The sequence below is a fragment of the Leptonotus elevatus genome, chromosome 12, assembly GCF_054856555.1.
Source record: "Leptonotus elevatus isolate MCC_2025b chromosome 12, RoL_Lele_1.0, whole genome shotgun sequence".
NCBI lineage: Eukaryota > Metazoa > Chordata > Actinopteri > Syngnathiformes > Syngnathidae > Leptonotus > Leptonotus elevatus.
In genome coordinates, this window is record NC_141250.1 from 3,560,001 (window position 1) to 3,582,562 (window position 22,562).

At 36.5% G+C, this 22,562-nt stretch overlaps 1 protein-coding gene and 2 long non-coding RNA genes across 6 annotated transcripts in view; 1 reads left to right on the plus strand and 2 right to left on the minus strand.

Moving 5' to 3' along the window:
* The window catches only part of gdap2 (ganglioside induced differentiation associated protein 2), a 56,680-nt gene extending 47,330 nt beyond the window's left edge, over positions 1–9,350 (plus strand). For both annotated transcript variants that reach the window (XM_086091685.1, XM_086091686.1), the window contains exons 12-14: positions 320–374; positions 495–638; positions 7,929–9,350. In XM_086091685.1, coding sequence (XP_085947811.1) covers positions 320–374; positions 495–638; positions 7,929–7,961 — 232 coding nt within the window. In that variant the 3' untranslated portion in view covers positions 7,962–9,350. The remainder of the gene's footprint in view (positions 1–319; positions 375–494; positions 639–7,928) is intronic.
* Positions 9,351–14,009: 4,659 nt separating this feature from the next.
* On the minus strand, positions 14,010–15,158 carry LOC147164270 (uncharacterized). Of its 2 annotated transcripts, none has more exons than XR_015096717.1 (2): positions 14,923–15,158; positions 14,010–14,273 (listed from the first exon to the last, which is right to left on the minus strand). It is a non-coding gene; the product is annotated as an uncharacterized LOC147164270 (long non-coding RNA). The 2 variants fall into 2 exon arrangements; XR_015096716.1 differs by having other exon boundaries at positions 14,010–14,319.
* A 1,937-nt stretch (positions 15,159–17,095) lies between these two features.
* On the minus strand, positions 17,096–18,700 carry LOC147164271 (uncharacterized). Of its 2 annotated transcripts, none has more exons than XR_015096745.1 (4): positions 18,524–18,700; positions 18,377–18,430; positions 18,149–18,194; positions 17,096–17,522 (listed from the first exon to the last, which is right to left on the minus strand). It is a non-coding gene; the product is annotated as an uncharacterized LOC147164271 (long non-coding RNA). The 2 variants fall into 2 exon arrangements; XR_015096744.1 differs by having other exon boundaries at positions 18,377–18,448.
* Positions 18,701–22,562: the final 3,862 nt, after the last annotated feature.

A 22,562-nucleotide genomic window follows, 5' to 3' on the forward strand; every position in this document is an offset into this window, starting at 1 on the left:
TGACCTTTTTTGTTTTTTGTGAAGCTGTACATTCAGTCTTGAATATGACACGTGGTGGATATATCCTCACTCAACATTGTGTTAGAACTTGCAGTCTCTGTGCATTTGACACAATAAAATAGGGTCACTGCAGTGTAATACTCCCAACAAATGTTGGATTTTAAGTTCTATTGACTTTTATGTTGTATGTACAGTAAGACATTCAATACATCGTTATACATATATTATGTAAGTCATCACACATGACAGCATATGCTCCAGGCCTGTTCATATTTAAGAATGTTTGTCATTGTCACATTTTGTGCCTCATGCATTCTAGATTTAAGAAGAATTTAAAGGCCTTCTACTTTGTACATCCAACATTTCGCTCCAAGGTAAGAGTCATCATGCATCATGCAAAAAACAAAAATTTAAAACATATTTTACTGATTTCAAAATATACACATTGTCTTTTTTTCTCCATGATCAATAAATCAATATGTCAAATTGTGCAGGTGTCCACTTGGTTCTTCACCACCTTCAGCGTGTCCGACATGAAGGACAAAGTGCGTTACCTTGACAACCTCCAGCAGCTCTTCACCTGCATCAGGCCAGAGCAGATTGACATCCCGCCTTTTGTGCTGGAGTACGATGCACGGGTGAGCGCTCGCACACACACAGACTCCTTTAAGGTCGGTTCAAGCTGTTTAAAGTGTTACAGGCTCATGCAAAGGTTTGAAAAGTTTCCATGAAAAATAATGTAAGAAATAATATAAATAAATATGTTCCAGGGTCAAATTGTCAGCCACATAAAAACTTTACAGGCTCATAACATTTTAACATTCATAAAACAAACAAAGCTACTTGTAATGAAAGGCATGTAATGTAGAGGGAACGGGAAGGCCTTTGCAGGGTCATATAGTGATGTTTTGGAGGTACATTAATTTTTATATGAAATTGACATTTTTGTCCTGTAAGGTCCATATCTCTTCAAATGGTTCAAATGTTGGCAATATGCATTTCCTTTTTTACATCAGTGGTACCAATTTGTGATCATGTTACAAGAAAACACCCAAAAAAAAGGCTTCTGATCAGTGGTGTTAAAATTGGATTTCGTCATGTGCCAGATTGTAGTTATGGTTTCCACCAAACGGTCGAAAGCCAAATATAAATGTGATGTCTTCTCATCATCTTATTACATCTACACAATTGCAGTCGATTATTATATCTATTGTTAACAACAAACTCAATATAAAATCACAACCAAGGTTATTTTAGTTAACAAAAAGTAACGTAAAAACTAAAATTCAAAAAACTATTTTGTTAACGAAATAAAAAAAAAATGAAATTGCTTTTAAATAAATAAAAACTAACAAACTACAGTTTATGTTTACAAAACTAACTAAAGCTAACTATAATTATAGTGAAAATGTCCTTCGTCCTAGTCTATGGTAATTAATTTAATGCATGAGCCTTTGGGGATGATTTTAAATGTGATTTTAAATATATTTATTTCAATATTAACCGGAATAAGGACGTTTGGAAGTGTGTCACATAGAAGTGACGTCATGTAGCAGCAGCCAATAGAAAGGCACCTTCAGATGACGTCGCTCCTAGGCGACAATTTTGCATGCTACATTTTTGGCTCTATGGCTCGGCTTGCCTGCTTTTTCATTTAATTCAGCGGAAATGCAACGCTAGGTTTTTACCATGGTGTTTATTAAATAATGCGCACAAGTAATACGAAAAATACTGAAACTAACTCAAACTAAGCATTTTTTTAAATAACTAAAACTAATAAAAACTAACAGAACCACCCGGTAAACTAAGTAATACTAACTAAATTTAAAAAACAAAACTCAAAACAAAATAAAAACGAACTAAAATTAAAATTCCAAAACTAAGAACCCTGATCAGAACTCATTGAAAATTGGAAATTCATGTCTTTCAAGTACCCGGACGTTTTCATCCTTGCAAACAGATAGAAATATATGTTTTTTCCTGATGAAAGAAGAGACTCTAATCTTTCTTTTGGTAGGTTCCATGTTTTTATAACAATAGAACACAATATTCTGTGGGCCTTGCAAAATCAGTCAAAATCCAGTAAATCAGTCAACTCTTATTTTGCAGATAAACTGTTTAAACTGGTGTCTACAAATGCTGTCTACATGTCCTGGTCATTATTTTTGACATTTTAGTGCATGTTTGTCGAAAGCTTGAATTTGGCGCAAAATCAGTCTGTTTGGCGCCATCTTCAGGTTAAACACTGGGATAAACATAATTTGGCTGTTCTGGGCGACCCACGTCACTTCCTAGAAACTGACGTCATCACTCTGCCACCACGGACTGTTATGTGAGCCTCTGTCTGCCACCCACCCGCTTACTCTTGTACACACCTCCTTAGCGAGTTGAAGTTGGAATAGTGGCTTTTGCGAACATCTTTTTATCGTTATTTATTAGCATAGCATTTGATTAGTTTATATAGCATAATTTGCGGTAGTATAGAAATTATTAACATAGTTTAGATTATTATCATAGTGTTTACTGTCAATCACAGTCAGACCATGCCCAACCCTCTCCTCATTCGCAAGCCCGACAGTCCTCCAGACAACACCCCATTTGAGCGCCGTTTTCAAATATTAGTGAGGGGTGGGTGGAGCAAGAGTCTGGTTGGGTGAGTTAAACTTTAAAGCACTTACAATTGGGGGTGTCAAAATTAGTGTGTTAATTTTGAGTTAATTTAAAGTTCCTTTAACGGCACAAATTTTTTTAATGCGCGATTTTTTTAATTTTTAAAAAATTTTTGAGAGAGAGCTCAGTATTGTTCATTCGGTAATTTTATTGATTCAACATGTCATGATTATTGCTCTCTCTTTGTTTTTTGTTTTTGAAATTATTTTTAATGCGCGATTAATGGCCACCCCTTACTTTGAAAGCCACATCCACATCAAAATTTAACAGTAATTAATTAATTTAATAAATAATTAAATTACTTAAAAATGCATATATTTGTGGAGGCCAAAAAATGTGCAGAATCTCACAAGTGACTTCATATTAAATATTAGATAGCCCTTAATATGAAAAGAAAAATGCACTGAGCTGTCTTACAAATGCAATTATGCCATCTAGTGGCAGAAAAATGACCAACACAAATCAATATCATACTCGTTTTTTTACAGTACAGTAAATATTTTTTACTCAATTTTATGAATTATTATGAAATTATGGTATCAATGACTAAAAGATGCAGCCATATTTTTAACAGTTTAACATTTGTTCCCACTTTTATGTTAACAAGAGTATGAAAACTTAGGAAAAAATACTTTTTTTGTACATTTAGAACAGCTATTAAATTTGTGATCAATCGTGAGTTAACTATTGAAGTCATGCGATTAATTACAAATAAAAATGTTAATCGCCTGACACCCCTACTTACAATACAAGAGCTATCAAAGTGTACGCCTTAACAAAAAATAATCATGGTTATTAGGTAGAGCTACCTACACACTACTGAATCCTGGAGGTAAAGTCCGAGCACAGCCCCTATTCTCAACTCTGCTATAGAACAGAAGTCCTGAATCCTGAGTGTGTAGTGTGGTCATTTCATGACAGTTGCCTCTTGGGTTCTAATTGATAACATTAAGTAACCCGTTTTTTTACTTAAGCACCATTAAGTTTGTTATCTCAGTTTCAACTCTTCCTGACGTAGAACCAGAGAAAGTATTGCAAATGGGAACAACAACAAATGAGTCGCTTACTTTGTGGGTGTTTTGGTGCGGGTGTGTATGTGTTCGAGATAGCACACATCGATCCCTTTAAAGTAACGCAATCCACAGTGCCCAAGGCAGTGAAGAGCCAGCTTTGCTCCTCCAGTTGCTCTCACTGAAGTGCAGCGCCCCGTGAGGCGGAAAACTTCACTGGAGTGTGACTGGTCTGGATGCAGGCCGGCAGCAAGAAAACAAATCATGTGTTTGCATCTGATTGTGGTTCAAGAGGTTGGCTTGATCCTTGATGTTGGCGCACAGCAATTTCGAGCTTGTTACATCTCTTGGACCCTTGTGAGCTTCCATAAAACCATTCTGACATTGTTAATGGCTTCAGTGGTGAGAAGACAACTCATATGCAAAAGATTGTCTCCCTAAACCCATAACAGGTTAACATCGTCTTCAAAATGTTGACGGATTTAAAATAAATTAAATATATAGTTTAAGCTTTTCTGAGAAAGTTTAATACTATTGCTTTGTACAGTAGCGTCTTGTCAATGGCTGTGAATGGGTTAACTTGGAGTTGCAAGTGACTCAGCAAGTACGGTGGCTTGTGATTGGCTGACATGAGTTGGACTCCAACCGTCCAATCTTCCTCCATGTACAAAAGTAACTTTGCCGCTTTGCAGCTGAGGTTGACTGGCTAGCGTGGCGGCTAAATAGCAGCCACTCCTCGAAAAGTCTCTAATCAACAGCTCCATGGTGGTGAATAAGCCATACTTATGACAAATATCGTTGACATGAAAGGAGGATGGATAGTAATTCAATAGCAAACTAAATGCTAAGGCTAATCCGTGCTAACCCAATGCTAAGATATCATTAAAGCTATCATTAAATGTAGTCACGAAATGCCAGAATAAATCATTGACAATCACAATTTTCACTTGTCTTGCTAGAGCCACGTTTGTTTCAGTTTGTTTGTAACCTACTATGAACAGCAAATTAATAAATATCTTTATTAATACAAATTTCACACTCTACATTCTGGGTTCAATGTGTTTTATAATGTTTGTAGATCATGTAACTTCACCGTGTTTAATTGCCTCGTTAACGTCGTATAACTGCGGTGTTAAAAATAGAACGGTGCCGTTTACAGCCTGCAGAGTGACGCTAAGTATAGCTCTTATGCATACTACATTATATTTGTAATGAACGGAGAACATGCAACAGGAAACGGAAATACAGAGCAGCCTTCCAAATTAAAAGTATGGATTTCAAAATAAGATATAATTAAACATCACACACTAAACAGCTTGAGGAATTCTTAACATGGTCGATATTACTAAATTACTTGAATTGAATTCTTTGCACGTCCCTGTATTCCTTAAAAAGAAGTTGTACAACCACATATTTTGATTGGGACTTTTTCTGGCCACTGGATTATTTGTTTTATTTGACTTTTATGAGCAAATTGACAAAATATAATTGCCATTAATTTCATTCAATTTTAAGGAAATTTGCTGTAGTTGGGATATATATGTAATTTGTTAAAAATGATCTGTCATTGTTTTGGGGGAAATTTTATGTATCATAAGTACTAATGGTAACGGCACTTGGTATCGGTAAAAAAAAAAAAGTAGTATGGCCTTAGTTTATGTTGAACACAAATATCCATATACGCACTCAACAAAGTAGAAATGTGCATAATATATCTTCAATCCATTGAAGAAGGGAAAAAAGCATAACAGTTTGCTTAGAGATTGAAACATCATCAATTCTGAACAATAAATTGAGAGATGACAGCTGAGGTTAAAAAACTTGCTGGCCATTTTTCTCATTAACTGTCAACCTACTGAAATTCATTCCCAGAACAATTTGAATTTCAATATTTTTAACCTTTTGTCAAGAACATTATTGTGGTTACCACAGTAACATATCTTCTATTTCATTAATGACAATGGCTGTATACTAACCTCACAAGGCAATTTAATTGTGCAAATTAATATTACTGCTTCAAAGAATAAATCAATCCAAAACAATAAAATATCTACTTCGCAGTCACATTTAAACAATGCACATTGCGCACATACTATTTTTTAAGCAAAGCAGTCCCCAAACTCTTTAAGTGCCACAAACATAAAAATATCACTCGCCGTTAGCTACATTGAGAACGAAATGAGCTGAATGACAATAACCACAAGCAGTGTCATTGTGTTTGTTATTCTGTGACAAATAAAGTTGTCATCAGCACACAGACAGTGTATTACTGGACGTAATAATCTGGAGATGAAGCTTCACTTTCGTTCATTTTTTTTTCAAGTGTTTTGGTTTGGGTCACTTGTGCTGGTAACGCAACTCTCGTCTCGTTTATGGAAAAATCCGACAAAGAAATTTGAGGCATGGTATTGCTTATTTAACTGGGACTTTATTTGCATTTCAGTAGCAAACAATTTGCTATATGGTCGCGGAATATAAATTTTGATCGCTGTAAATACACAAACATTCCTCGCTTGCCTTTTTCCGTGTTGTCTCCTCCCACTAAATCTTGTTGTCACGCTGCCATTGTTCCTTGCCACTGATGCTCTGAAGAGCATCGATCGGGGTTAGCCTCAAGACGTTAGCTTTCGGCTAATGTTGGACGTGTCCGCTAGCTTCTACTGCTCATGAATGAACAGTGCCGAATTACGTCGCCGGAGCTGGCGGCTTTTTAAAATATCCCTAATATTCATGTTACAGGCGAAAACATTCATTAATTTCTGTAACAAAACACGGACAATCCGTGACCGTTGGCAGCTCTGTTGACTTTCCTTATTCAGGTGCTTCCTTCTCATGTGAATCCCGGCGGCGCTGCACCCCCTAGTGTCAGGAAGGAGTATCGATACTCAGAACTAGACTATCGATACTGTATCGTTTTAATAATATCGATACGTATCTATGTATCAATATTTTGAGCACACCCCTAGAAAAGAGGAGCAGCCAGAAAAAAACATTGCTACTATCAGGTGGCTGGTGGTTGTTCTAAAACTTTGGCTCATGCTAAATACTATTGCAATTATGGTTCACAGTTCAACAGCTGTAAACAATAAATACACTTACTAGATTCGGCAACATCCTCGCGCCTACTACTTTTTGCCTTAGGCCCAGCCAGAGGAGTGGAGAGCTGGAGGAATGTTTGCAGCGGGCTAACAAATAAATGAAAATTGACCAGTTGATCATAAACGTAGTATTGGTAGATTGCATGACATCATTTTTTTTATTTTTAAAGATCCGAATAAGCAATAAAATAAGGTGTTGAGGTGTATGCTCTCTTTTTCTTCTTGGTCATAAGATCTTGTGTTGTTTCCCCGTTCCAAATACTGTACATCTGTTTTGTTTTGTTTTTTTACTAATTTTCTAGCTTGTGGACATTAGCATTGGTGATTGAGATAATTAGCATCTTGACATGCGTAAGAGTCCATCATAGACAATTGAAACAGAGAAAATCCGGTCAGTTTTCAAAATAAAATATTTTTAGCCACAGATTAACCTTTTTTGTGTGTGTTTCTTTATTTCTTCAACTGAGCGGCCTGCCGTGGCACGGTCCAAACCGGGGAACGGTACCCATTGGTTGCGGACCATTCTAGTCAAGATATAATTACAGTAAAGGAAGTATCTGTGTAAAAAAAAAAAGATTCTGAATTTTCTTAAAGTGCAATAAATCAGGTCTTTCATAAATGTAAGATAAAATTGCGGTAAGATACAAAAAAAGGTAGTCTTTGAAATTCTATGTTCTTATGAATTTTTTTGGTAAAAAGAGATCAATTAATGGTTTTATGCATCGATATCAGGCTTGAAGATGAAAATCGATTCAATATCGATTATTCAGTGTTTTAAACCCGACCCCACTGTAACGGTATATGCCTAATAATTTGGACTGAAGTATCATACGTACGTTAAGGCTAGTCATCACTGCATCCATGGAACATTTTATTCTATTTCTATCAAGCACCGCCGTTTGTGGCTAAATGTGATAAGCAACGTGAGAGAGGAACAGCTGAGCTCAAAAGTCTTTCTAGGATAAAAGTTTCCACTGATAGAGACCAAACATGAATCAGGTCAGGTCAGGTTTTGTGGTTGATGAAGTTCCAAATGTCTTTTAAACGTATCAGCTTCTTTAACCTTGTGCTTGACCTACCAGAAAAGAGACACACTCAAACGTTTTTCCCTCTTTAAATTGTGACCCAGTTTCTGATCTCTCCATTCCAGGCGAACGGACGTTCCCAGTCTTCCAGCCTGTGACGGCCGAACGGTCACGGTCTCAATCGGTTTCCAAACATTTTGTGGTCGACAACCGTCTCAATCCGCCTGAGGGACTGATCAACATCGTGGAGAGACTTAAAATAATTACTACGGTCAAACTTGGTGCTTTTTTGTGTAGCTTCCGCATCTTGGAAACCAACAACCATATGACTCAGTTACAAAGTTGTGATGCTGTCATCATGCAGGTAGAAAACGTCAGTGGTTTAATGCTACATGACTTTCAGAAAATATCAGTTTAAGTCGGAAACGATAACGACCCAACGTGACTGGGAAATGTGAACAGCTGATGTCAGGAATGTACACAAGATGGCGCTGAATGTTTTCATTTTTAAATTGATCAAAACTGGTCTCAGATGATTTTGTAGCACGTTAATTTTCATTTCAATCTCAATCACAAATTGTCATCAAACTTTCTTTCTAATGTTTTTTGTCAGGGGACCTAAAATGATCACCTAATTAAGTTTTTCTTCAACAATTGTGAAGTTAGTTCACATCCAGCAAATAGTCAAGTCCAATTTTAACATTATTTTATAACACAATTATTCTGCCGGATGAGAAATGTAAAGTTAGCTAAATTGTAGAAATTTGTTAGTAACCAAAAGTCACATTCTAAAATGTTTCCTTCAACTTCCAGCTTCAGCGTTATTTTGCCAGACGAGAGTCAGGCCAATCGGCACCTTCTGTGTCGAGGTATCGGACCTACCACAGATTTATGGCGGCCATGTTCTTTGATTGTCAAAATTCTTGTCATTGCTAATACATTAGCTTCTAGTGGCCCCAAACTGCCTGATCGTCATTTGGACCGCTTCCACTCCGCTCTTTCAATTCCTTCAACATGCCGTCACATTGCTTCAGAATTTACACATTATAGGAAATTGTTTTTGGATTTCCATTGATGATGACACTTTTATTTGCTCACTTTATTTACTGTTTTGCACACACGCACGCACATTTTTTTTTTAAGTTGGCAATGTTGAGGTGTTTGTTTAATGGCAAATCAAAAATACAAAAGTACTTGAATACATTCCTATGATTGTTTTATGGTCTGTTTGACAACAAAGGCGCTACCATATTTACAAATAGAAGTGGTCACATGACCTTCACATTGCTTTCATCTTGACACTTGAGACTAAACTCAAAGGCTGCGTGTTTCTCTGGACGTTCATCAAAACAAAAGTTGTGAGGGTTTTTAAATTGTCCTCAAAAATGTGAAAGTGTGAATAAAGTATATTAGCATTATTGATTTTTCCCATGTAATAATGCAAAATTGATTATGAGCCAAATGTATCTTTTAGTTGTTTTATTTTATTTGACTTCAACTGTTAATTGTCAACTTTTTTTATACTCTGATTAAACTGATCTGCCGTAGTTTGTATTACTGTTTTCTTTTCTTGTGTGATGTTGGACAGCAGACAAAAAAAATTGTATGTTTTTTTTTTCAAGCTGTTGAATTTAGAAGATGTCCTTACTCCGTGCTGCCTCCGAAGGCTTCAAATTGTGATGTCGATTTCTTCCCTTCTGGGTTGGTGCGGTTCATACATAAGAGTGACCCGGCAAAAGGTGGAAAAATACCAGCTTTACAGGCAGTGTGAAAGGATTTCATGCGTGTGTCCAACAGTGTAAAATGATCCTTCTCAAGAAGCGTTGAAAATAGTTGAGAGTGAAAATGCAGGCGTACTTTCCAAGTTCTAATGTTTGATGTCGGAACACTCCAAGCCAGACCGAGTTCACTTGGAAGAACTTTGGGGCGATGAGTTCAAGCGCTTTTTATCATTTCAGGCTGTGATGGCATCCCCTGAAGATTAAAAAAAAAAAAAAAAACGCCCAGCATCAACCAGCATAGCTGCACGCAACTCGCAATTTTTTATTTATTTATGTATTTTTTCATGGTAGTGGTACGGTGGTGCAGGGGTCACCAACGTAGTGCCCGTGGGCACCAGGTAGACCCCAAGGACCACTTCAGTAACGCGCAGGCCTATATTTCTCTTCTGAAAATTTTTTATTAAATAATGCCACTTACATTTCGGCTGTAATAATGTATGTTTGTTGCGATTGTTTGTTTTCAAATTGATGTAAAGTTGTAAACAACTATTTTAAAATTATATGAATTTTACTACTGTATAGCTCAAAGGTCAGTACACAAGCAAACCATAGCGTTCATGGAGACTAGCTAACCAACGACAAGAAGATTTACCCCAAAATAATTTTATTACATTTATTTCAGCAATGTGTATGAAGCTTAGTCCTTTGCATTAGCAGTACCCAAGAAGTAACTCTCAGTTTCAAAAAGGTTGGTGATCCCTGCTCTAGTGGTATGAATGAATGAGAAGAAGAATCTCTTAATTCAATGTTCACACAGTACTTTAAATTTTTGTAAGTACACTTCAGTTCAGGGACAAAAAATTTTTTTTTTTTACAAAATGTGGGTGTATATTGGAAGTTATATAGGAAATAGGAATTAAGGCCTATTTAATTTAAAAATAAATAAATGGCCTCGTATCGTCCGGCCTTTCGGGACTTGTTACAAATTTCCCAAAGCCGCCATGCCCCGCTTCAGTTGTATTTAACTTTTAAGTAACTTGTTATAGCACATTTGTGTTTAACATTTTGGAACTAAATATTTATGTACAATTTTTATTTAACTTTTAAATGAATTATTTAAAGATCCTCTTTGTAACAATTTGCCCCAAAATATCTTTACAATAGCCTTTTTTACTTGACCATTTATGACTGAATCATCTTCTAATTAGTAAATTAACGCCTCCTGCAAGACTCTAACCAATAGTTTTTAGACTGGATTTGGGTTAGAATTTCCCACCCTCTGTCTGTGGATGTGACGTCATGTGCGCATTGTGTATGTGAAGAAGGGTGTGTGCAGTTTCATTTTTCGGCTACCGGTGGCTGTAGCGATTCAAAACTCAATTTTCTGTGTTCAGCAGCTTTAAGTAAGCACAGTTAATGTTCAAATTGAACATATTCTTATAGAGGACAATGATAATAAAACTTTTCTCTTTTTTTTTTTTTTACAAATAAAACTGAGCACTTGTAACTACAACCTGGTTGTATTTTAAAGTGTATTTTTGAGATGGAACTCCTTCACAGATGGCAAATTTATTTTGTGCCATCTTTGGATTCAAGTGATTTCCTACTATCTACACGACTGAGGGGGAATATAATACACTGCAAAATCACAACCAGGTTTGACATGTAGGCCTACGCATCTATCATCTGTCATTTTTCGTTTGCGGCTAATCGCTAAGTGAGGATGCCTTTGCATAGCTTTGTGCTTTTTGCTTCACTTTTATCTGGAACAACGAACAAAAGGGTTACTAGTGTCAATGATTGGACCAGTTTGAGCAACAAATCAGCCGCGGAGACACTTCACACATCATTGATGCAAGCAAAGACGTCAAACCAAATGCAGACTCAAAAACTCAAGAACAGCAAACAGAACTTGATTATGTGCAGAAGCCGTCAAGCCAAATCATCTGCGACCGGGCCTGATCGCCATATGTTGACTTTGCTTCTTTTTTTTTTAACTGCTTTGCTATTCAGCAGGAGAGCACGTGCAGACTGAGCAAAGTGGAGATTGTTTCCATGAAGGCACATGATGGTGCATTAATGAGAACACAAGAATGGTCGCTCATTTGAACCCAAATTCTGATTGCAGCAAAGAATACAAACTGAATGGATAGGATGAGCAAATGGTTAGAAAAGACTGATTAGGTTTTCAATAGAACCACATGACATATAGATGTAAAAACTAGTTGCTGGTCGTTTATTTCTGTCTTTATTTTTTTGAGGAAATTGATTAAATATATTTCAGGCAATCATGACAACTTGAAATGTTGGCTGACATAAAAGTGTAAAAAAGTAAGTTAACCACAGTTTATTTTAAACTAAGTTGAACTAATCATTCTGTAGTTTTGAAAGAGTACAAAGTCATACTCAACAAATGTAAATATTTATATTTGTATTCTATGTACATGAGAGAGAGTTTTTTCTCAAAATCCCATGAGAGAGAGAGAGATTGTTTTCTCAAAATAACATTTGAACTGCAAATCATTGCCGGTAGCACAGAACCATTCATTATAGACATGAATACATACAATACATGAATCATTCAGTTGTCCTTTGAATGGAATTTAAATATTACACTTTTATGTTGTTTTTTTCCCTGCGTCTACCAAGCACCCATTTGTCAGTTTCCCTTGTCTTTGACTATATTGAGGTTCTTCTGCCTATTTTGATCCCCAGAGCTTCTGGTTCTTCCCAAACAAAGTCCTGATCACCCGACCTGCTGAAAGTCTATCAGAAGCACAAGATTTTGGACATGGTTTGGTTTCTAAAAGCAGTGACGCCAGGTGTTTTCCAACAGCAATTCTTAGGTTCATTTTAGTGCTGTCATTTGGGGACGTTGATAAATATAGCTATGTATCATCCGCGTTGCCATGATCATCAACATTGAAGTATTTGACTCAAAAGTACAGATTGAACAGACGGGGTCCAAGGACTGGCCCTTGAGGGACCCCACAATAACATCTCATGGCCATTCACTCAGATTTGAAACTTCCAATGGTCACTAAATAAAACCAAGTAGGATCCGAACCATTTTAAGACTGTTCTATTCAAGGCACTAGAGCTGACACAAAATCCTAAAAATTCCATCAGTCCATTTTCAACATTGCTTATTTTGTCCAGGGCTTCCCAAAAATTGTCCGTCTGAATATGGTCAAATCTTTATTACGACATAACAATGAGGATCGATTCGCTATTGCCTAAGTAAAGATTAAATGAATGTAAAAAATAATACATCAAGTTTAGGTTTGTTTGTTTATTTGTCCTTTTTGTCTCTTTGCATGAAGTTATTCTCTCTTGGGTACCTATATTAACTAAACTTCTTTTTACTTATGAGATTATTGCAGTGTTTCTCAACGCTGGTCCTCGAAGCACACTATTCAGCCTGTTTTCCATGTCTCCCCATTCCAACGCTGGTGAGGATCGTTATCAGGCTTCTCCACAGCTTGCTGATAAGCTGTCATTGGGATCAGCTTCTTTTTTTTTCAACCAAAAATGCCTTGGAGGGTGTACTTGGCAGAAAAAATATTTCATAGGGGGTACATCATTGAAAAAAGGTTGAGAACCACTGGTTTAGATGCCCGCTGCTAAGCTTTTGACTAGATCCCATCGGTTTAGCCAAAACCAAAACTCTCCCATTCTGTCTCCCTTGCATCGGTCCTGCTCATTTTGCGATTCAATGCAGAATTTTAACTTTGTGTCGCTTGAATCTTTGAAATTCAGAATCTCGGGTCGCTAATAGCGACCCATCAGGCTTGGCGTTCTGTTTGGACAGGTTGTGTCTGTGAAGACAAATTCCTTGTGTTTTACATACTTGACCAATAAAGATGATTCTGACTCTTACTCCTCATTGGTGGATCAGGTGTCATTTTATTGTTCTGTTTGGTCTACTTTGACTGCCTTTTACTTAGGCCCCGTCCACACGAAAGCCAGTTTCAATGTATCCTCACAAGTTTCTTACCGTTTAGGCCGTTCGTCCACACGATGGCTTGAAACCGATCACTTTTGAAAGCGGGCTCCAGATATATTTACAGCTCAACACCTATTTAGTCTTATTTTTTATATATATTGTTATAGGCTCCTTGCCGACTTGTTGCCATGATCGCTTTTGGCTACTGTTGAGATGTAATAGTGAAGAATGAATATGTAGGTCAATTTTAAGTGCTTTACATTAAATCAATAATTAATAACACTATTAATGTGAAATACACATCTAACATGAAACAATTATAACTTATACATTTAGTAGTCTGTCGGCTTTTTTTTTTTTTTTTGCCAATGATATTTCCCTCGTCTTATTGATAGCAGCAGTATTGCCCTTTTTGGTGAGTCTTGAATTCCTCATACAGCTCCATCAATAACTTTTGTTCTGTTTGTGAGAAGAATACTGTTCTCGTCTTGGATGGATGCAGAAACGGCTCTTCTGGACATCAAATAAAACATTTAAAATGATGCACAATCTTGTTTACTGAATGATACATGTTGTTATTTGATCAGACTATTTCAAATAACTCTCAATATGGATTAAATTGTACTCCTTTAACATTTCAAACTCAAAATTGGAAGTCATTTAGAAAGCATAATTTCTTCACTTTCCCAAAGGTGATTGCAGTGAAATTCTCTCAGAACAGTAACCAGTGTATCAAGGATTCTCATTTGTTGGACTTCACAGCCACTTTGAAGCAGGTTTGATGTCACACCATGGGCCACCGTCTAGAGATGGATCAAGAAGTAGCTTTAATTGACTGCATGCTGGCATCTGTGCAAACAGAATTGTTGGGTCAGCATATTCATACAATAAAAAATAATCATAGCTTCCTAGCTGGGTCATTATCAAAACACAGCCACTGACATTATACGTAATCGGTTAAACTTTATCTTGTTAGCCAGAAAAAAAACAAAGATTTTGTCACATCTTAATATCAGAAATAGTGGTAATACTGATAGACACAGACATTGTTCATAAACATTTCCATTTGCATTATTTTTATTTTTGCTTCAGTGTTGAAGGCAAATGTGTATGTTTAAGAGTGTAAGAGCCTCTTTTTTTACATTGTTTGCAAAGCATACATTGCAAAAATACTGACATTTATCAAGAAATTGTAATATTTAAAATAAAATGATTAAATACAGAGGATAACGGGTTGAGGTTAAAATATCTGTAGCGGCTTAAAGATTCACTTGCAGTAAAAACGTTTTGTTTTCATTTTATTACGATTGAGTACAGACACTTTAATATAATGTTACTCTAATCTTGAAATAAAAATCGTGACTTCAATGTGTTCAGTTTTCGCGACAATTAACAACATAAAATGAGATGAGAGCACCGGATTACGAGCTATGATCGTACAATAAATCTTACCTTCATACTAAAACGTCTTTCTTTCTGCCCACTTTGAGTGCTCTGCATGTCAACCAACGTTTAAGCTGTTCCACTCGGTGTTTGTATATTGAACCATGTTGAAATGTTCACGCCCGGGACGTCCTCTTCTTCCAAAATGACACGTAAACTGGTGTGGCTACTCTGTTTGTTTGGAATTTCGGATTTGTGCATATTAATGATAAAAACGTGGCGGAGCGAGAGATTTGGTGCAAAAGTCACGTGACTGGACAGCAGCAGAAAAAACACTTGTGACACCTAGTGGCGACTTCTTTGACTACAAGTTGTCATTTCTACAGGTCCAAACACAATTTTTACAGATACAAATTTACACTTTTTTGTACAGGTACAATTTTTTTTTGTACAGGTACAAATTTGTTTTTACAGATACAAATTATTTTTTTTACAGGTAGAATTTTTTTTACAGATACAAAAAAAAAATTATAGGTACAATTTTTTTTTACAGGTACAAATCATGACTTCTACAGATACAAATTTAGACTTTTTTCTACAGGTATTTTTTTTTTTTTACAAGTTACTTTTGCACCATATTTACCTCCATACCAAACATCTTACAGAGACACTGTACGTCTTAGAAGGTAAAATTAAAATATGTGTATGTATTTGTATACTTGTGATCAAGTATACTAAAATGATGGAAGATGGGGAAAAGGGGGAAGTACATTACAATATGTCATAGTTTCATGACAGCTGCAGCAAAACATTATAGGCTATATATGCAAAACACAATTGAATAATATTCAGCATATTGTGAAAGAATGTATATTTCTTATGTTATCCTTAGTCATCTTTTGCTTTGCATACTTTCATGGATTTGTGATGACGTATTTGCACCACGAAACTTTCGTTTGCTGCACAAATAAAACACACCCAAGTATGCTAAGTTCACACACACAAATGTGCATATTTCCTTCACATTTGCGGCACAAATAAAACACACCCAAGTATGCTAAGTTCACACACACAAATGTGCATATTTCCTTCACATTTCAGAATAATGAAATAAGTTTCAAACACAAACTTCTCAAAGTCAGTGTACAATAATTTTGATGTTGGCATGCCTATCTTCCGATTGTATGTGATTACATTTTGACATCACTGTGAAACATCAGGTGTGGCACTTTTCACAGAAAGCACTAAAGCATAACATACATAAACAGACAGATCGTCAACGCAAGGAAAAATAATCAAAATATTCAAGTCCTACTGGAATGTCTGCTGAAACAAATGTGTTTTAACTGCTTTTTAAAAATGTCAACAGAGGTGGCAGCTCTTCCTTCAAGTTGAAGTCCAGTCCACAGTTTGGCAGAAACAGACCGCAAGACTCTATCACCTTTTTTTTCACCTCGTGAGAGGGACATTAAGGCCCCGTCCAGACGGAAGCAAAGCCGGCTTAGTTTCTCAAAAAATCTCGTAGCATTTCAAGACTTGCGTGTGTCCAAAAGAAGACGCTGAGGACGTTTAACGGCTAATATGTATATGCCAAGTCTGGAGTGGCGCTGTAGTGCAGCCACAGGGAGTAAACGGAAAGCGTAGAAGAAGAATCAGCGACGAAGACAAACACTTTTTTTCTAATTTTATTGCAATCTACAGAACAAACATGGCTTTGCATGTATCAAAACAACATGAAAAAGACGAACACAGGAGAAGTCACAATGGCGGGTGATTCAAGTACGACAGCGCTTGTTGAACGTGAGAATACAGAAGCAAAATATTTTGCTGCAAAAACATAAGCAAGCCATAAGGCTGCGCAAAACGACTACAACACGGCTATCCGCCATTGTTGTTGACAGACTGGCGGTTCGTGCGCAGTCACGCGAGAATTGGCGCATACGTCATCAATCTGCGACAATGCGTCGTTATCGAGCTGCGACCATTACGTCATTGCTGGAGGAGTATCCTGCATAAAGTGTCCAGACGGACGCGTATGGGGCGCGTTTTGAAATCTTTCCACTCTGGAGCCTGCTTTCGAAAGTGATCGGTTTCAAGCCATCGTGTGGACGAACGGCCTAAACGGTAAGAAACTTGTGAGGATACATTGAAACTGGCTTTCGTGTGGACGGGGCCTAAGTAAAAGGCAGTCAAAGTAGACCAAACAGAACAATAAAATGACACCTGATCCACCACTGAGGAGTAAGAGTCAGAATCATCTTTATTGGTCAAGTATGTAAAACACAAGGAATTTGTCTTCACAGACACAACCTGTCCAAACAGAACGCCAAGCCTGGTGGGTCGCTATTAGCGACCCGAGATTCTGAATTTCAAAGATTCAAGCGACACAAAGTTAAAATTCTGCATTGAATCGCAAAATGAGCAGGACCGATGCAACGGAGACAGAATGGGAGGGTTTTGGTTTTGGCTAAACCGATGGGATCTAGTCAAAAGCTTAGCAGCGGGCATCTAAACCAGTGGTTCTCAACCTTTTTTCAATGATGTACCCCCTATGAAATATTTTTTCTGCCAAGTACACCCTCCAAGGCATTTTTGGTTGAAAAAAAAAGAAGCTGATCCCAATGACAGCTCATCAGCAAGCTGTGGAGAAGCCTGATAACGATCCTCACCTGCGTTGGAATGGGGAGACATGGAAAACAGGCTGAATAGTGTGCTTCGAGGACCAACGTTGAGAAACACTGCAATAATCTCATAAGTAAAAAGAAGTTTAATTAATATAGCTAGCCAAGAGAGAATAACTTCATGCAAAGAGACAAAAAGGACGAATAAACAAACAAACCTAAACTTGATGTATTATTTTTTACATTCATTTAATCTTTACTTAGGCAATAGCGAATCGATCCTCATTGTTATGTCGGCATAAAGATTTGACCATAATCAGACGGACAATTTTTGGGAAGCCCTGGACAAAATAAGCAATGTTGAAAATGGACTGATGGAATTTTTAGGATTTTGTGTCAGCTCTAGTGCCTTGAATAGAACAGTCTTAAAATGGTTGGGATCCTACTTGGTTTTATTTAGTAACCATTGGAAGTTTCAAATCTGAGTGAATGGCCATGACATGTTATTGTGGGGTCCCTCAAGGGCCAGTCCTTGGACCCCGTCTGTTCAATCTGTACTTTTGAGTCAAATACTTCAATGTTGATGATCATGGCAACGCGGATGATACATAGCTATATTTATCAACGTCCCCAAATGACAGCACTAAAATAAAAATAAACTGTGGTTAACTTACTTTTTTACACTTTTATGTCAGCCAACATTTCAAGTTGTCATGATGCCTGGAATATATTCACAGGTACAAATCACAACTTTTACAGATACAAATTTATACTTTTTTGTACAGGTACAAATCATGACTTCTACAGGTACACATTTTTTTCACAGGTAGAATTTTTTTTTTTTACAGGTACACATTTATACATACAAAAAAATGTAAATATTAAATTTTTTAAATATTTACCTCCATAGTTTGGCCCCTCCCCCCAGGAAATGAATCAACATGCCATTAATCTGTCTGTGGGGAAAATCAGCACTGTGTTGGAAAACGTAAACGTTAAAAGTAATATATGCACCTTATCAGAAGCTAGCACTAGTAGCTAATGCTAACCTTCCATCAGGAAGATCAACTTAGATGACGTCAGAGGGTCGCCATGTGGCCAACACTTGAGTGGTGCGAGCGCGTGCACAGGACGTGTTTGCGAAAAGGAAGGCGCCGATGCGTGGAATGGTGCACGTTGTCTCTGTTTCGGCCACATGTCACCTGCTTCACGTCCTCTTGTGCGCTGTGGAGTCCACCGGGGACCCCCCGCCCCCGCCTCCTGTTGGAAGGGGTGCAGCCGTGGGAGGCGGGGCAAGGCCAATTGCTTGTATTTATACAGCTTGTGTGATTTCGGAGAGGTGGACAGTTTACATGAGCTGCTCCACTTTATACAGTTTTTCATGATGACATTTTTGCCAGGATTATGAAGAGCCTTTAGTCAGAATCCTTTATATCCAGCTGAAAGTCCAACATAGTCTGTCCTCGCTAGTTAGACAATTTACAACAACAACTTAATTTGAACTTGGATGAAAAGAAAAATACATGCATATCAATTTCAAATAATAATACATATTTTAGCTATAGCAGCATTTTTGTTATATTTCAAAACAAGATTCTATTTGAAAAGGGTGTAGAAAGAAGTAAAAATGTCAGGCTTAGTAGTAAAGTTATTTTACACTACTACTTCCTACGAGTATGATCTTGATCTATGCAGTCGTAGGTCAAGTGTAGGGTGACCAAGCGTCCTCTTTATCCCGGCGGTCCACTTTTTAATTAAAAAAAAAAAGACTTCAAAAGAGAGTTGTGTTTTTTATTTTATTTTCTTATTTCTACCTATTTCTTCTAGGAGGCTTGTGTTTAAATTAGGGGTATCCAAATGAGTGCCTTAATTTTGAGTTAATTTAAAGTTCCTTTAACAAAAAAAACGAAAACAATTGTGCAGTTATTTGGAAAGCCTGCACTGGGAGAATTCCAGTCGCATCGCAGCAGACACGTCCATGTCAAAATTTAGCAGTAATAAATGCAATAATAGTTCATATAGTTGTGGAGAATGGGGTCAAGTTGTATTTTGCAATTTTAAAAATGTGCAGAAAAGTCACTTCATGGTAAAGATTGGATAGCTCTTAATATGAAAAGGAAAATGCACTGAGCTGTCACCGTCTTACAAATGCAATTATGCCATCTAGTGGCAGAAAAATGACTTCAACACAAATCAATATCACACTCGTTTTCTTACAGTACAGTACATCTTTTTTTATTTTAACTCAATTTTATAAATTATTATAAAATTAATGTATCAATGATTAAATGATGCGGGCATATTTCTATTAGTTTAAATTGTTTTCCACTTTTATGTTAACAAAAGTATGAAAAACAAATATTGTACATTTTATTGTAAATTTAGAAAAGTTTAAAAATTTGTGATTAATTGTGAGTTAACTATTGAAGTCATGCGATTAATTACAATTAAAAAATGTAATCGCTTGACACCCCTAGTTAAAATAGTTATAATGTAGGGCATCTTTGAGTAAACTTTGAGTATCATTAACCCTATAACGCCAAACTGTCGTATTAAATACAAGACATTTTGAGCCCTCTATTTCATGAATATATATTTTTCCCATTAAAACCCTGACGTATATGACCTGACACTTATGCATTGCACAGATAATCCATTAGAGGGCAGTATCACTCAGCTGAAGGCTTTTCCAGCGAACTTGCAAGACAGCCCCAATTGAGAAAGGAGAGACACCTATATTTATTCATAATGGGAAATGTTCTTTCTGATTTTTGGAAGTACTAATATGTTTATCCGTTTATTATGATATTTTTGACAGTTATAAATGTACAAATTTAAAGCATTGTGACCGTATGTATTGAATATGACACAAATCAAAAGTCATATGTGGAAAAATGTGTTTGTTCAAAAGAACCAATAAATACTCTATTTACAAAAAATCCTAATTTTCTCTGATATATTTCATGGTTCAGGCTTTATAGGGTTAAGTATCTCAATTATTGATGTCTTGTTTTTCTTATTCTCCACAAAACTGCTTTTCCAATTGCAACTTTTGACTTCAGTGATAGCATTTGAGTGATGATACAACAGATGTGTCACATGTTGAAGCTACTCAATGAAATGAAAGACAAATGTTAGCTCACAATTTCAAGCACTTCTTCAGACAACAAAAGAACTTGACATGTCCTGAGGTCGTGTGTGTGTGTGTGTGCGTGCGTGCGTGTGCGTGTGTTTTTCTTTTGGAAGAGGTGACTCACACTTTGTAAACACCAGGTAAAGGTCATTTGACATTAATTTAGTTAACCGAAAGCATTTAAGCTTTCAAGAGACCTTTAATAAAGTAAGCATCAACATGAATATTATAGCTTAGATGAAATAATTAGCAATTCTTGTGATACTTTATAATGAAAAATATAACATTGGCATTTTTGTTGGACAGCAATATGCAAAGTAGCTTACCAGCTAAAGCTGTGTGCTTTGTTGTCTCTAAAATATAACCGTGATTAATAGAGATAGGTTGTCCCATTTGATTGTCCCATGCTGCACGGAAAAAATATATAAATAAATTTATATATATAGGATTTTATTTAAATTTTTCTTTTCTGTACTGTACTGTACTCTGGAATGGAAGCTCACCCTGTTGCCGGACACAAATATAGGAGCAACTAGTTGTGTTGGGTGATTGCACAACATCACTACCAAATTGATTTTTACATGCTTTTGTTTGGGCAGTGATGAAATGCAAAGTAGCTAGCGTGTTAACATTCGTCATTTCCCCCCGAGCATCTCAAACTTTATCACTTTAACATTTCACAGCACAAAAGACATACTAAAAATAAGCAAACAATTTCCTCAAATTTTGACAAATTTTTCTTATTTCAAGCAAAAAATAATAATATTCCAATGGGGTAAACAAAATTTGCTCGGCAAAAATTCTTATTTTTTTCATTAGTAAACTACTTGGGAATTTTTACAGAGCAAATAAAGCTTACATTGGGACCGATTTTCTTGAAACAGAACATTTGGATCCAACCCTTCATGCCCAATGTCAAACAGTAAGGAAATGTTTCCCATTTTTATGGTCTTTCTGTTATGACCCAACAATGGATTGTACCTACAAGTACAGGTGGCAAATCCAAGTCCAGAAAGCAAAAACCCTGCCACAGTTTGGCTTTAGCCCCAGGTGCTAGTTAGCTAGCTTCCTAGCTAGCTCCCATGGTGCTTGTTTACCTTTTAGGGAGCTAGCTAGCTAACATCAGGGGCTTAAGCCAAACTGTGGCAGGATTTTTACTTTCTGGACCTGGATTTGCCATCGCTGCCTACAAGCTCCCAGTCTAGACACTGTGTAGAAGACTGTGCTGGTAAAGGAACTTCATGATATGCATTTACGAGTAGTACAGTTCTGATTCAGCAGCCTTCCACATTGCATGGCTGTGTCAATAATGTGTAATAATAATATGAAATGGGTTTGAAAACAAAAACAGCTGTTTTCCTCTTAAAATAAGAAAAAAGTCTTGCTCTTCTGCTGGTCATTTCATCCAAACCATTATTTGAGCTTGTTATGAGGTGTGTGTGTTTTTTTTTTTTTGTCTTAATACCAGCTGCAATGTCTTATTAAGAAAAAGTGAGATTAATTTCAGATACATTTTATAATGCAAAAACAATTTTTTCAAGATTATTTTTCTTGCTGGGCAAAAAAAATAAGAACAAAAATTCCCCTTTTTTTGTTTTTTTTGCAGTACATATTTTACTTTGTATTATTTGGAGTGACAAAAAAGGCATTTTCATTGTTCCAGAAATAATATGTCGACGGAGCTTTTAAAAAAGAAAATAGAAAGAAAAAAAGAAAAAAAAGTTGGCAATGATACCGCAATCACGCACCGCAAAATGTTAGCCACGCGTTTATTTATGGAGCAGCAGGTGGTAAAAGGGTCTGAAAATGACTCACTCAGCGCTGCCGCTCCGCCTTGTTTATTTCACGTTCTCCACAATGTACTCTCCTAGAACTTCCGGAAGTATGACAAAAGAAAAAATTATTTCAAGCAAGCTATCGATGAGTTATCATTTATAATTGTAAAGGTGATCAAG